At 40.7% G+C, this 15,114-nt stretch overlaps 1 protein-coding gene and 1 long non-coding RNA gene across 5 annotated transcripts; one reads left to right on the forward strand and one right to left on the reverse strand.

The window, feature by feature from the left end:
• Positions 1-3,335: 3,335 nt before the first annotated feature.
• On the reverse strand, positions 3,336-12,960 carry LOC126391565 (uncharacterized). Its single transcript, XR_007570098.1, has 4 exons — positions 12,857-12,960; positions 11,966-12,040; positions 11,789-11,864; positions 3,336-3,458 (listed from the first exon to the last, which is right to left on the reverse strand). It is a non-coding gene; the product is annotated as an uncharacterized LOC126391565 (long non-coding RNA).
• On the forward strand, positions 4,502-9,940 carry sp8b (sp8 transcription factor b). Of its 4 annotated transcripts, none has more exons than XM_050046412.1 (2): positions 4,502-4,795; positions 7,491-9,940. In XM_050046412.1, exon 2 carries the CDS (start codon positions 7,524-7,526, stop codon positions 8,826-8,828), a length of 1,305 nt encoding a protein of 434 aa, XP_049902369.1. In that variant the 5' UTR covers positions 4,502-4,795; positions 7,491-7,523; the 3' UTR covers positions 8,829-9,940. The 4 variants fall into 4 exon arrangements, with proteins under 4 accessions (XP_049902369.1, XP_049902367.1, XP_049902368.1 ...); XM_050046410.1 differs by lacking the exon at positions 4,502-4,795 and adding an exon at positions 6,867-7,021; XM_050046411.1 differs by lacking the exon at positions 4,502-4,795 and adding an exon at positions 7,029-7,290.
• Positions 12,961-15,114: the final 2,154 nt, after the last annotated feature.

Below are 15,114 nucleotides of genomic sequence, written 5' to 3' on the forward strand. Positions count from 1 at the left end.
AAAGATGCAAAGCAACAAAATGAGTGTAATATTATATTAGCTTTTTGCCAATACCCGAATATAACCACTTTGTAATCACCAACATTTTCTGATGAGTAACTAATTTAATAACATATATTTCCCAGTGACTGTAACAGCTACATTTACATTGTAATTTAATTACGTAACTCTGTGACATGTAACTAGTTACTCCCACGCACTGTCTGCAGATAATGAACACATCCCTTCACTTTAAAATAACCTATGATGTCACTGGCTTCTGCAACTCTGAATGTGCCCAAAACTTCATCACCTGATGCATAATTATTACAGTATATTTAAATATATATCTACAATATAATTATTTTTGAGGACGTGAGGTCTCCCAGGCTAATATATCCATCCCATTTACTTCAGAATTTTGTTGTTGTCTGTGAGCTCCATGGACGGGATAAAACAAGATGGTGACAGGCAGTGACCTGAGCCCTGTCATAATGATTTTCTGTGATATCCTCCACCCTTGTCAATTTAGCATAAATTATCAGCCATGAAAGGCCTGCTGGCTGATTAAAACCAATTGTCTGGGTAGAGAAGGACAAGGCAACCTCTTTATTATATGATAAACTAAGTTAATGGAAGAAGACAATCTCCCCTCTGGGAAATCGGACTGACTCTTAATTAAAGCATTGTGTTTCCTCTGCTGGATAGAAGGGCCTTTTACATTATTCCAACATGCACTTGAATTAAACTTAAAGGATAATGTGATAAATAAACTGAAGCAACACGTCCGCAGCAGGGGAAAAAAAAAAACACATTTTCTCCTGTGTGAATATATCTGACAAGAGGAGGAGGAAGATCACATATTTGTGCAGCTTGCAAATGTAGTCAACGCCAATCAGATGATACTCACTGTCAACAAATAATGCAACTGTGTGTTTTAACAGATATGTTTATCAAAAACACAAGCCTGACACTTGGTAATTACACCTGATCTCAGAACACATTATCACCTTTGGAGAACATGTTTCATTATCACATCCACAGCTGAAAAGATTCCAAGTTGTGTGTCTCACGTGTTAAGCACAAGAAGAATCGGTGTGTGTGTTTGCGAAGCTTCGTCTCTGCTCAGGGGAACAATACAACAACAACAATACTCTTGTGCTCCTCGGATGACATAACAGAAAAAGCAAACATTTCTCTGTCCTGCGCCTCTCGTTGGCTTCCTCCACCCACACTTGAGAGGTGACAGGCGTACACCCGGACTTCCATTATTATCCAACACAGCAAGAATGCCTCCAGGAGGATAATTACTGAAACTTGAAGAGCCAGGGCTAATCCTAAGTACTTCACTTTGTATGACTGCCTCGCCCGCCTGTCTCTTAGACTGCCGCTCACACTGACAAAGTGCAATGTTGGGCTCAGTGAAAGTCAATAAGAAGACCTCATGGCCCACAGATGTAGCAGTCAAGCCAAATGGCGGCAAAATACACTGTTATCTCTGTTTATCATAAACAGCCTGTGTTTGAAACGCTGCAATCTATCACCTCAGCTAGGCGAACAAGTGGTCTGCACTACAGATCATACAAGGCTATCCAACAAATGCTGAAATTAAATATTCAGCTAAGTTTATTTTGATAATAGGTAGACCAGAGTATCTCCAGGTATTAGACAGTTAAATGTAATGCTTTTCAAGATAATTTAACCAAATTTAAGACTGATCTTTGTTGATAAATCATCTTTTTCTTACTCAAGCATTAGTTTGTTAAGTGTAAAGGTAAACTGTATACATGTACTCCTATATAGAGATACATTTTATGTAGGAATATGGATATTAGATTGAGTAAGTTAGTGCAAGTATAAAGTAAAAAGCCAGCATTAGATTTGCTGGTAGGTTTAAAGATTTTAACATCAGAAATGTGGACTATGTACACAGCTCATGTCGACAAAAAAAGAAATTAAAAGATGATTAAATGAAATTAAGTAAAATGTTTGGTGCAATTAAGACCTCACGAATTCAAATTTAGGACAATTTAATGACTTTTAAAACCTTATAATTATTAAAATTGAATTCAAGACACCCTGGTAGACAGAGTTTTGGTAAGAGAAGAGATAGATTGTGCTGGGTCTTAACAGTAGGAGGGCAGCACTGGCAGCCATATAACCCAGACTATAAAGTCCTGGCCAGAGAATCTCTCTGCTGCTGCCGTCAGGCGTGCTCTGACTGACAGGTGCTGAGACGGATCATTAGCACCCTGTCTTGACATATTTGCGTGACAGGACCCATCACATGACACCCACTGCAAATCTGAGGATGTTCGTCATTTAACATACAATTATCTTAATATAGGGAGGCAAATTATGTCCATCCAAATTACCATTTACATGGTTTCCATGTAAACCAACAACATGGCAACTGTGAACAAAGGAGCCAGTGCTGGGGTTGTTAAATATAACACTTAAAATTAAAGCTTTCAAACTGCCTGGAGCGCCTTGACAAGCTCACTTTATGATTCTATTTTATGTGAAGGTAATAAATATATAATTTTTTGACCTACGGGGGGGGGGGTGATGAACGGCTTCTTGTTTTGATTTTTTGCTCCCGACGGACACAACTTGAAAAGCAGAAGAAAAGTTTTTTGGCGGCTCTCTCCATTCATCCCAGGAGGAACCAGATGCTCCCGTCCTGCCAGACAAAGCCGGGAACAGCTGCCTGATCGATACCCGACAAAGGCTCAGAGGTTAGAGCAGTCAAAAGATTGTTAACTAGCCATTTTATTTGCCAGACATTTATATCATTGTTTATGGTTCAGCGCACCCCTTCAGTACAGGCCATGCTGCACACCTGTGCTTGGAACACTTTCAGGCCACATTGCATGACCTCAAAGGAAAAATGGCACCCGTCTCCAAGTCAGATTGTGACATAGACAGATAGATGGACAGATGATAGATATGGTTATTTATGTTTGCTATTTTTCCTGCTATATTTACATCATTAATATTCATGTCACCACATTTTGTGTCATTGACAGCAGCTCATTTGCAAAAAAAAAAGTGACCCTGAAATAGCTGACTGGCTATCTATATGAAGGGGGGAAAAATAGCATTAATGTTTGTTTTAGGCTGAGTGCAATGTGCAGGTGTGAGTGTGCATTGACAGCGGCGGAAGAAGATGGGATTGGCCTGCATTTGCACATTCCTGCATATGCATGTGTATTTATGTTTGTGTGAATATGAGTGTTGGGTGTACCATGCGTCCCAGCCGGCAACACATGGCTTTGCTGCCACCACTCTGGCTCGTGTTGTGAGTGTCCCTGCAGGCTGGCAGAGAAGGGGAGACCCTCTCTGTGGCTCACCCAGGCGGAGAGGGGCTTCCTGCACATCTTTTGTCACACCATTTGGGCCCTTGTGTCTGTGGCTGCTCCGCTCCGGACCCTCTTGGCAGCTCACAGTGCAGACGGACATCTGCTCTTTGCAACCTCCTGGTGAACAGAGAAAACAACAACCAACAGAGCCTGCTCTCTCTGCTCTGCATACGTTACTGCATACAGTTACACAGTGTCTGGTAGGACAGTGACAGTGTTTGGATGCAGCAGCAACAAATCTATCTATCTATCTATCTATCTATCTATCTATCATAAAATAAGTGCACCAAATTCATTTAAGGATAATCTGTTTCTTCATTTTTATAAGTAAATGCCAGAGTTTTAATAATGTGCCCTATGCATTTATATTTTTCACGTAACTGTGCAGGAAAAAACAACAACAAGTAATAAGTATGACTAAATGCACCCTGAGCAGCAGCGGTCTAATTGCTGGTGAAAGCCACAAGTGATTACCTTCAGTTTTCTTCCAGAAAAAAATCTTTTGAAAAGGAAGGCCTTCAGATTACCGACGTGCTTTGTAAACTTCCACATTAAAGTATATTTCTGCATCTCTGGCTTGACTCCTTTCTCCCGGTTCTCTAAGCGGAGTGATTCTGGAGCACGCAATATTGAACACACTTTGTTCGTGCTCAGCGGCCCAGAATAACTCGGTCATTATGGTGGCGAAAGGGACAGGTTTTGAGTTTGATTTCATGATGGTAATATAGCCCATGTGTGTAGGAGAAGAAAGCCTTCAATGGGGACATCTGTTCAATGCGGCTTACAGTTACAGCCGCGCGATAAGAACAACCTGTGCACACCATATGAACTAGGAGCGACCCTCTAGCCGCTGAACGCAACAGGCAACAAAAGATTTTTTTAGGGGGGAGAGGTGTAGTGCGCCAAGAATAAATTAGACAATCACATTTTGAAGTGCGCACGGATTAAATATCATCGTGTACCTCTGCAGCTTCAGCAGCAAGCCGTTTCCTGTCGAGCAGTTATCACACTGACCTCTGACATCAGTCTTGCTGGTATGATCGCTTGGTAATTTGTCACCAGAGGCCAACATGTCCCCTGTAGCTGCAGCCCTTACCTTGCTCTCCAAATGCGTAAAATCACTATTGCGCATAATATTGTGAATGATCCTCCAGGAGGAAGAGAGGCAAGGGGAAAAGCAGTTTGAACACAGGTGTTTAATTGTTTGATGCTGAAATATAAACTCGAATTATATGTACAAATAATATCTTTATGCAGCCGTGAGGCGTTTTTTTAGTGCAGGTAGAGGAATCAGGGGTCGGCGGATATTTTCCAAGTTATTCCTAATTGAACTGCCAGTGTAACATTTATCTGGCATGGTCCACAGTCACACCGGCAGCAGGAGATGTTGTGTTTTACTCTACTGAGAGCAAACGTCGAGGGTCAATCAATGCACTACGGAGCGGAGGAGCACGGTATGTAGGTTTTATTCTCCGTCATTACTTTGTCACATTTTATTCGCCTTTAAACGCGGATGCATAATGTCCACATGCTTGCTATGATTTTTACATAGTTTGTGCAAATGGCTAGTTTGGAATAAAATAATGAATGAGCAGAAAGCAGATCGATACAAGTCCTTTCTTATTTCCAACGTCAATAAGACAAGTGAATGTGTGTGTTTGTGTTTTTTCCCCGTTTATCTAAAATCGGTGCTTGCTTTCATATAAATTTAAAGCTCATCGTGATTTGCCGTTTTCCCTTAAATAACCCAATCGACACTTTACGCATTAGTGTGAGAGCAAGCGTGCATTTAAAGAGTAACTTTAAATATAAATAGATATCAAATACTAATTGTATAAATGTCAGAAAATTGTTAAAATTGTCTCTAAATATTTGTAAATATTTGCAGCCAAATAACACGTGCTGCGAGAATAATAATTAAGATAAGTGCGTGTAAAATGTTGCTGCATCTGTTTCGCAGTGTGTGGTTTTTTTTAACTGTGCAACATTATGAATAATTTGGGCTGTTTTAGTTTTTCCGCTCCTTCATTTTTTACACCTGAAGGTAAAGCGGTGTAAATTAATCCAAAAGGCTGTTGTCCAATCCTAGAAACACAAGAATTAATCAGCTAGTCCATCTATCACGCTGTGCAATAAAGGAAGCGACATGGGTTAGGCAGATGATGTGATGAATAATCCCTGGTCGTTTTAATTAACTTTTCCCTGTCCTGTAATGACCAAGCTGGTCAACAGACCCGGTCAATAAGCATGTTAATATCAAACAAATAAAACTGCGGATGATTAAAAACCTCCTGCGTTATTAAATTTGAAATTCAAATGAAATTTATGCTCCCAGTGCGCACTGCATGCTAATAGCGCCCACAGAGAGTCCCAGGGTTCAACGCACGTCTTGCCCACAAGTTCTTATTATGTAACAGGAGCTTCCTCCGTACATTTAACTAAATGTCAGCGGAGCAAAGTGATGAGCCTATTCAATATAACCAGCTTATCATTTTATTTTCACTCTGACACACAGTGCAATCACTTACTTTAATAGATAATCTCAGTTAACCTGCGGCACCAACAGGCTCTATAGTGCCAATAAACCACCTTGGGAAACATTTTGAATTTTGCCATTTTGCAGGCTGAAAATGCTCCAAAGTCAACTGCATCGACCCCTTCATCATCTTCTTCATCATCTCATGTTTTAGACTAATATAATAAAATGAATAATCCTCCACCGGAATGCACCGTCTACCAGTTTTAATCAAAAACTGTTAAGATAATTGAACGCAATTACAGTAATGTGGAAGTTTGAGACGGTGTAATATAGGCGCACCACCAGAACAATGCAGCCTTTATAGCTCGTGTAATAGTTTGTGTATATTAACTCTTAAGAAGTCAAAACGTGCAAAATCCCGCAGGGTGATTTATGTCAGAGGCGGAATAAGTTTTTAATATGAGGACGATAAAGGGGGGGGGGGGGGCTTTTAAAAAATAAAAACATGCGTAAAAGGATATGAAAATGCAGCACTGGGGTAAATGTGCAGGATGAAGTGAGGTTGACCCACTTTAAGTTTTAACAGTGTTTATACCTGAGGGGAGAGTTTGCGTAAAAGCTTTCCACTTGAGATCATTTTAAGGTGCACTGAGGTAATTTGAAAATGTAAAAAAGGGACTTAAATGAGAGTTTAATTGTATTTACAGTATTATAATGGCTGGTTTTAGTGGTGGTGTGGTCATAGTTTACAAACCTTATCATCTGCCAGCAGCCACATCACCACGCACAGGTCAACGTCCCGCTTTCTTTAAATTTATGGAACGTGATGTTCTGTAAAATTTCAATAAGTGGCCCCCTAATTCCTCCTTCCTAATTCACTCTCATTTAACTTTACCTTCCTTCCGCTGTCTTTTATTATGGAGGGGGCGGTGGGGGGTGGAGGAGGGTGGAGAGCTGTCTGAGGCGCTCTATTGATGACCTCACGGTAGTATGTGGCGGTGCGGCGGGACGGAGCCGCTGATTGGTCGCCCGTGTCACAGCGGCACTTCAAAGCCGGAGAGGAGCCTACAATTGTGGAAGAATGGGCGGAACACATCATTGTATTGCACACCTCTAAAAAAACAGTGCTCTGATTCATAAATATAAAAAGATCCTCTGAGGAGGGCACTGTTTTTGTGTGATGGCAACTTCACTTCTAGGGGTGAGTCGAAAGGACTTTCTTACTGGTTTAATTAGTTCTTGTCATTGTCCGGCGGAGGGGGATTAAACTTACAGCGGCCGCAAAGTAGCAGCAAAGGCAGTGCGTTGGTTAGATTTTCAGCAAGCGGTTGGCTGTGAGAAAAAGCTGAGGCTCTGTGAGAAGTTTGACCCGGTGCGCAAAAACACGCATGTTTTCCTTGGTGTCCTGTTTGGCATGCATTTGTAAGCGCTGTGTGTCGCGTTTAAGTTGTCTGCTTTCAGTTCGTCCAGGTAGGAAATAATCTACTGTAATGATTTCTAAACTTTACAAAAAGTAGACCCTCAGTTTATTAGATATCTGCATAACCTGGTAAACAGTTTTCTAACTTACCCTTCTCTTTGGGGCTGAAATACTGCATAGAAATGTCTGTAATGAACCTGCTCAACTTGTTAGACTGACCAGTCACTCACAGCTTTTCTTGTTCTTTCAGGAGGAGCCGAGATTAGGATCGACTCCTTTAGCCATGTTAGCTGCAACATGCAACAAAATAGGGAGTCCGAGCCCTTCACCGTCGACCATTTCGGATAATTCCTCGTCCTTTGGAAAAGGCTTCCACCCGTGGAAACGAGCCGCGGCGAGCAGCTGCAGCCTCGGATCCGGCCTGTCCGGCTTCGGGGTGTCCCGCAACGGATCCGGCATCTCGGACTCTTTCGGCACCAACACCTCCACCGGATCCAGTGCTTTTTCCCTCACGTCCGGTGCCTCGCCTGGTTCACACTTCGGAAACGATTATTCTGTTTTCCAAGCGTCGGTTTCCAGCAGCTCCCAAGAATCCAGCCACCAGCCGGTTTTCATCTCCAAGGTGCACACCTCAGTGGACAGTTTGCAGGGCATCTATCCGAGGATGAGCGTTGCGCATCCCTACGAGTCCTGGTTCAAATCGTCTCATCCCGGTATCCCCACAGGAGAGGTTGGAACCACCGGAGCCTCTGCGTGGTGGGATGTGGGAGCGGGATGGATTGATGTTCAAAACCCTAATGGAGCAGCACTACAAACGTCCTTACATTCCGGTGGACTCCAGACCTCCTTGCACTCTCCACTTGGCGGATATAATTCTGATTACTCGAGTTTAAGTCACTCTGCTTTCAGTACAAGTCCCTCTCCACACCTGTTGACAACCGGCCAGCACCTGATGGACGGTTTCAAGCCGGTGTTATCCTCTTATCCGGACACAAGCCCCTCTCCATTGGCCGGGGCAGGGGGCACTATGCTCTCCGGGGGTCCACCTGCATCTTTAGCGGGGTCTCCGAGGTCATCTGCCCGGCGGTACTCGGGCAGAGCCACCTGCGACTGTCCAAACTGCCAGGAGGCGGAGAGACTGGGACCGGCGGGCGCCAGCCTCCGGAGAAAGGGTCTCCACAGCTGTCACATCCCCGGCTGTGGAAAGGTTTACGGGAAAACGTCGCACCTCAAGGCGCATTTGAGGTGGCACACCGGCGAGAGGCCGTTTGTGTGCAACTGGCTCTTTTGCGGGAAGAGGTTCACGCGCTCCGACGAGCTCCAGCGACATTTACGCACACACACCGGCGAGAAAAGATTCGCCTGTCCGGTGTGCAACAAGAGATTTATGCGTAGCGATCACCTGAGTAAACATGTAAAAACTCACAGCGCCGGAGGATCCGCCGGCTCTGGCTCCGGGGGCAGCGGAGGGAAGAGGGGGAGTGATACCGACAGCGAGCACAGCGCGCCGGGAAGCCCTCCGTGCCATTCCCCCGACCTGTTGCACCAATCCGAGTCAAACCAGGGAGTAGGCATGAACGGCCTCTAAAACTCCCCTCAGTGAAGTAAAAAAACTGTAAAACAACAAAGTGTTGTGACGGAATTGTCCGCGAGGACACGGGAGTGGACATACTCTGGTGTATGCGCAATGCTTCATAATGAGTGTCGTCATTTAATGAGAAAATAGGCCTATACGTTTCTTTGACTTTTTCCAAGTGTTTAAGACTACTAATTACATAATTTCATAGCTGTACCATCAGAAACTTCTCATTAATACATCCGCGGTGTGAAAGTGTAATCAAGTCATTGTGGGCACACTGGAACAGGGCACAACAAACTTTTGATTTGCATCTGATCCTGAATTCTTCCTTGATGTTTTATTTCCCAGGACAGGAGACGCAAAAGATATACAAACACTGCTGTGAACATTTTTAGGCCTGCAAAGTTGTGCTACTGCTGTCATACATATTGTTTCAAAACCAAACTCTGGCACTTTATTATCGAGCAGGAGAAATTGTTCCTGTGTGTCCCCTGCGGACGGACTGCTCGGTAGAAACAAATACCTGTAGAGTTATGGTCAGATACAGGATGGGTTTGTTTTCTCTGCCTGATCCCATCGAGCGTTTGATAATGGAGAAGCAGTTGTAGGTTTATATCACATATTGCTATTCACTCCACAGCCTACAGTATGTGCGTCAAGCCAAGTTTGTAAGTAGGCCAGTGGAGGTTACTTACACTTCGCTGCAAAATGTGTTGTATATAATGAGAAATGTAGGTTAGAATAATTACAGCCCGATGTAAAGGTGAGTAATGTATTTGTCCAGGAGACGATTTTGTATAGGTATTTCTAGTTGTATATGGACTCTAGTAAATATTTGAAAATATACGGAAAATGTACTTGGATTTTTCTTTGACATGATATGAAATGTATTGTGGGGAGTTATATTTAACCACGACTTTTCTTGTATTTAGGGGTCTATCATTAGGCGCACTTTGAATTTATTTGTTAAGGTTTTGAAATCATTTACTGTTTACCCACTCATTTAATTTAAGTAAGCATGTTGTAAAGTGATTTTAATTTTACAATGGTATTTTTTCCCCCTCTCCGAGAATGGCTTTTTATGTGAGCCACTCAATAAAGTCAGTATGAATTCAGACGCAGTTGATCGACTCGGTTTGTTTGATTGTTGAGTCGATACAATCTATTTTTGAACGGCAGACCTGAAAGTATGGAATAATTACATCGCCTAGAATTTATTTTTTTATATCATAACATTATGCATTTCATTTTTCTATCATTGATGATTTAACACAGGTGTTGCGTTTCATGACCTCCGTGTGCAGCTGCTGGTTTTTACACGTTTTTCAGGCCGGGGTGTGAAAAAGGGCCTGAAGCAAGAAACGAGGCCTCATCTATAAATTATTTTTCATCTCAGTAATAAAATCAAATAATGAATGGAGCAACTGCTTTACAAAAAGAAAAGTAAAAACAACAATGTATGGATTTAAATTCAGGCACAATTCTCGGTCTGTGTCAGTTTTTCTGTTAAGCCTGAAAATAAAACCTAAACATTTATCTAGGGACGAAAGTAACAGGTCAAACACGCCTAATGATGTCAACCCAGCAATTTAATAGTATGCTATTTAATATGTGCATATAAACAGTACGTTATTAACTGTATTTCCAATGGTACATAATGTCAGTTCTCTATTTGGTTGTTATTTACATATTTTTTCCCAAATTCCAAAAATGTTAATGAGTTTTTTGTAACCAAACTTTCTTGCTCAGCGGACCTTCCTCCAAAATACGCACATCTTTTGTTCATCCAAAATGTGTGCTGGAAATAAATGCGCAGTAGATTTTGTTTCTACAGATATATGCCTACATTATGGACAGCAGTCTGTAAATATTTAAACACAATAAGACAATTTAATGAAATATAATTCTGTGGCGAAGAGTTTCGTTTTAAGGTTGGGCTTAATTTGACTTTATCCCAAGTTACACTAAATCACTTGCTACAATTCAAAATTATCAGTTTAAAATCATCAGTACAAGATCAGAAACAAGAACAAAGGTGTATTTATTTATTTCCAATTTATCTCTATTTGCTATTTATTTATTTTTTATATTTTGCAATAATGTATATTTGGACTTAAATGCCTGTCTGAGGTCACACAATTGAGCTTTTTTCCCCATTTAAGCAAGCAGCTTGTATTTTGTATTTTCTGTCAGTTACAACATTTAATAGAGATAACCTCAGTTTTCCTATTTACATTTTTTATTTATTGTTTCTGGAATTTTAACGCATCAAATATACGCACCTATAATGACATGATAGTGTGCGCACTGACGGACAGATCATCCTCTAAACTGTGTTACAGACATTATAAGCATGATAAATATCAACACATCTAATTATTGTATTTCTCTAAGTATTGTGATTTCTGTTTCTTGAGCTTATCGTTGAAGGGCAAACTATACCAGTATCTTCCAAACTTCTGTTGGACTGCTCTCTGAGCGCAGCTCTGTAGCGCCATCTAGCGCTTTAACATTCAACAAACAGGAATTTAAAGTTCAACCTTGATCCACTTAACCAGCAATTTATGGTTTGGAGTTCTGGTGACATTACAGATAGCTGAGAAGACTTATTCTGAGTTATTCAAGCAAGCTCTCCTTCAGTTTTACGGCATTTTCAAACCACATTCACACTTAACGTAACTGTTTGTGCAGAACTCTGAGACTAAAAATTGAGGCTTTAATTTCAACAAATTCAGCTGCAAAGATGAACAATCGGTACTATGAATGCCTTCTTTCAGCACTATGAGACATGTGCATTGATATGAACAACATAAGGTGATCACGATCCCCAGTTCACCCACCTAACTTCTTGAATCAGATCAGGTGTAGATATGTGTCAGTCGGGGTTGAAGCACAATGTTCTGTGGTGTCTGAGATGATGCTTTCAAAATTTTATAAATGATAAGCAAATTAGACATTAAAGTACTTACAGATCTCGCTCTGAGGACTGCATTAAGACATCTCAATGGAACAACTAATATTCATCCTAATGCTTTGCTGGAATTCCTGAAAAAGGCCCATAATGACATAAAACATTAATCTTCTTTCACACATCAAAATGTTAAAGTGCACACACACACACACATACTAAGAAGGATGACACTTACACCTTCATATCCTCTTCTTCTCCTCCTCTTCTCTGTTGATACTTCTTCTGCGATGGTGCAGCCAAGCTGAAAATGCTGTGAGGACAAAAACAGTCAAAGTGAAAGTGACAAGTTAAGGTGGGACCACGAAACTGAAATAGCAGAGCAGATAGGTTTTGACTGAGGAAATTCTGCCTTTGCTGGGTCACTGAAGCACTCTGGCGTTATTTGGGATTAGGTTATAGAGACATATAAGGCCTGCAGTTACACACCAAATCCCCTTTGAATTACCTGTGTTTTAATATTCACAAAACAATACGTATTTACAGCCAGTGATTAAGCTAAAGGGTAAAGATGTTACAGGCTTTATTGTATCTTTGTTGTGACTCAAGCTGCAACAAGATAGTTCACTTTTTGAGTTGCTGCATTTTTCAGTAAAATCAGAAACATGAGACAAAGATTGTTCACCACTCAAGCAGCAAATATATTCACACACAAAGGACTGTGGGGGAAATTTTAAGTCAAGTATTCCCTTCAGCATCAGGTTTGACATGTTAGGTTTTGTTTTTTGTTTATTTCAGATTGGTTTATTGAAGATTTTATCCCGGGAAGTTTCAAAAATGGAAAATATATTTCATAAAACTGATATCAACCAGGACTGGAAGACAAACTGCTATTAAAATGTTTAAAGTAATATACATTTTTAGTTTGACTCAAACTGGCCTCAAACATTTGAGAGAAGATTTTGTGTCAAAAAACAACAGTCTTCAACTTCTTAAACAGATGAGTAAAATCTAAACAGTCAAAAAGTAATCATTAAACGTGAACAGAGTAATTTTGGCCACATGTCTCACAGCGCACGGCTCTGTGTTGTCATGTTATTAACACCTTCCCAGACTGTTGCAGCCTCACCTGGTCCTCACAGGAGTGTCCCGCCACTGCCCTCATTTGAATTAAGTTGGCCTCAGAGAGGAAGGTAACACATGCTGTGATGAGGAGGGTGAGCTGCCAACTATGGATGAAGGCCACGATAACAGCTACGGTCAGAGCGTGTTGGCAGCCAAACCCAGCTTTGATCCATCTAGAAAACACGAAAGAGAAATAATCATCCTACACTGGATATTGTTTGTATAAATGACATGGAGGTTGTAATCTGCTTAATAATATATACATAATAATACTCTGCTTAATTCATGGCCGTCTTGACAGAGGCTCCACGGACACGCCAGCTGCTGTTGATATGATGAGATATATTGGGTTTTCAAGCTCTACCAGCAAACCACAGTGTTGTGGTGACACCTCTCACCGATGATGCATCTCTGGCCAATTTTGTGGTTAAAACCACCAACCGCACTGTCATTGTCATCAAACCAACCAATCTCCAGGGAAAGGCAATTTGACGAGGCTAAGAGGTTAGTCAAAATAATTAACAGTAATTGCTACAACACTGACAGCGGTGCCCTTATACAATGCTTTCGGCAATTTAGATTCATTTACGTCACAGGTGGTGTTTCACCTGTCTGATCTGTGAGTGGAATACCTGCAGACTGAGCCTCACTGGGGGAAACTGATGGTTTTCCAGAGTCTGATATAATGACTTCATCACATCAGTGTCTATTGAATAAACACAGTTCACCACAGGATCAAAATGAACGACTTCTCTACCTGAAAACAAACGTCTGAGGGAACACCAGCGTCAATAAAACAGAGACAAAAACATGTATTGTCTCTGTGATATCACCTCAAAATACTGCTGACACTTATAACCATGAGATTAAAATACATCATCATATTAAATGCAGCCATGATTCTCTATGAAAACCATCCCAATAAGATGATGACAGCAAAGTGACACTCGAGATAAAGGATCCCGCAGCAGGTATAAGCCCTGAGCCATCTTGGTGAAGGTGATACGAGCATGTTTACCAAAGCTTTCCTGTCTCTGTGACACTGATAGAGACCACTATACTGCAATATACACTGGAAGATCTGTAGCTGCAACAGAAAATTGTCATCAACAATTTTGATAGTTGGTTGTCCAGCAAAAATTACAAACACTTGAGGGGTTCAGCTTATCAAATATGAGGATTTGCTGCTTTTCGTGATCATACATTACAATAAACTGAATATCTCTGGGTTTTTGGACAAAAAAAGACATTTGAAGGTATCAACTTGGACTATGGAAAACTGTGATGGACATTTTTCATAGTCTTATAGTGTTATAGGTTGAAAAATAATCAACAGATGAAACAAAAATCAAAATAATCCTTAGCTGCAGCCTTAATCACATATGGCAGGATTACACTGTAACGTTAATGCTGCATGATAAGAAAGCAGACTCTATGCAGGCATGGACACCTTTTTATAGGCCTACATGTTGTCTTTGTATCATCAGCTGATAGAGACAGTGTATACCAAGTTTTACACTGCTTTGTTTAGGCGTTTTAAAATAACCATAGCCACATTACTGTTTGTGCTTTAGTTTTAGCAAAACGTTCCTTACGTGTTGGAGCGGTGAATATCTAAAACAAATAGATATCTGCTTTCTGGATTTAAAATGAAAAACACTGAGAAGTCTGACTTAATGAACGGTAGAGAAATGGCTCCACCAAGTGGCACAAACATGTAAGTCTCACCATTTTTAAATTTGAGCCTTAATTTTTTTGTTTGTCCCTTTCTTTAACTTGAGGACGATGCATTTCATTGTCCACTGGGTAAACATGGGTTTGCACGGCAGGTTGTTATTTTCTTTCATGTCAATCATCAACTCTGGTGAATTGTGAAAATCACTCACATTTGAATCATTCGAATCTATAAATCTGTCTCTATGCAAAAAAACCTGAGATTAGCAGAGTTTGTCGAAATCTTTCCTGAGTTGGAAATGATAGAGAAAGTTCCACAGCTGTGAAATACAAAATTTCACCTCAATGTGAATTTGAAACTGAATCGTTCTTTTTCGAACAAATACACAAAATGATCATCAAATCTAATTTGCTGCTGAAAGAAAAACGTTAGATGTACTCACACAAAAATGAACTTCCGGCAAAAAATAAATAATCAAATAAATAAGCTAAAATAAAATAAAATTCCTTAAGGTGTAAATGCAATATTGCCAGACAGGAAGTGCCATTTAAGTTAGTGTTGTTAAAGGTATACTGTGTTTTTGTTGT

The sequence above is a fragment of the Epinephelus moara genome, chromosome 6 (genome assembly GCF_006386435.1).
Source record: "Epinephelus moara isolate mb chromosome 6, YSFRI_EMoa_1.0, whole genome shotgun sequence".
NCBI lineage: Eukaryota > Metazoa > Chordata > Actinopteri > Perciformes > Serranidae > Epinephelus > Epinephelus moara.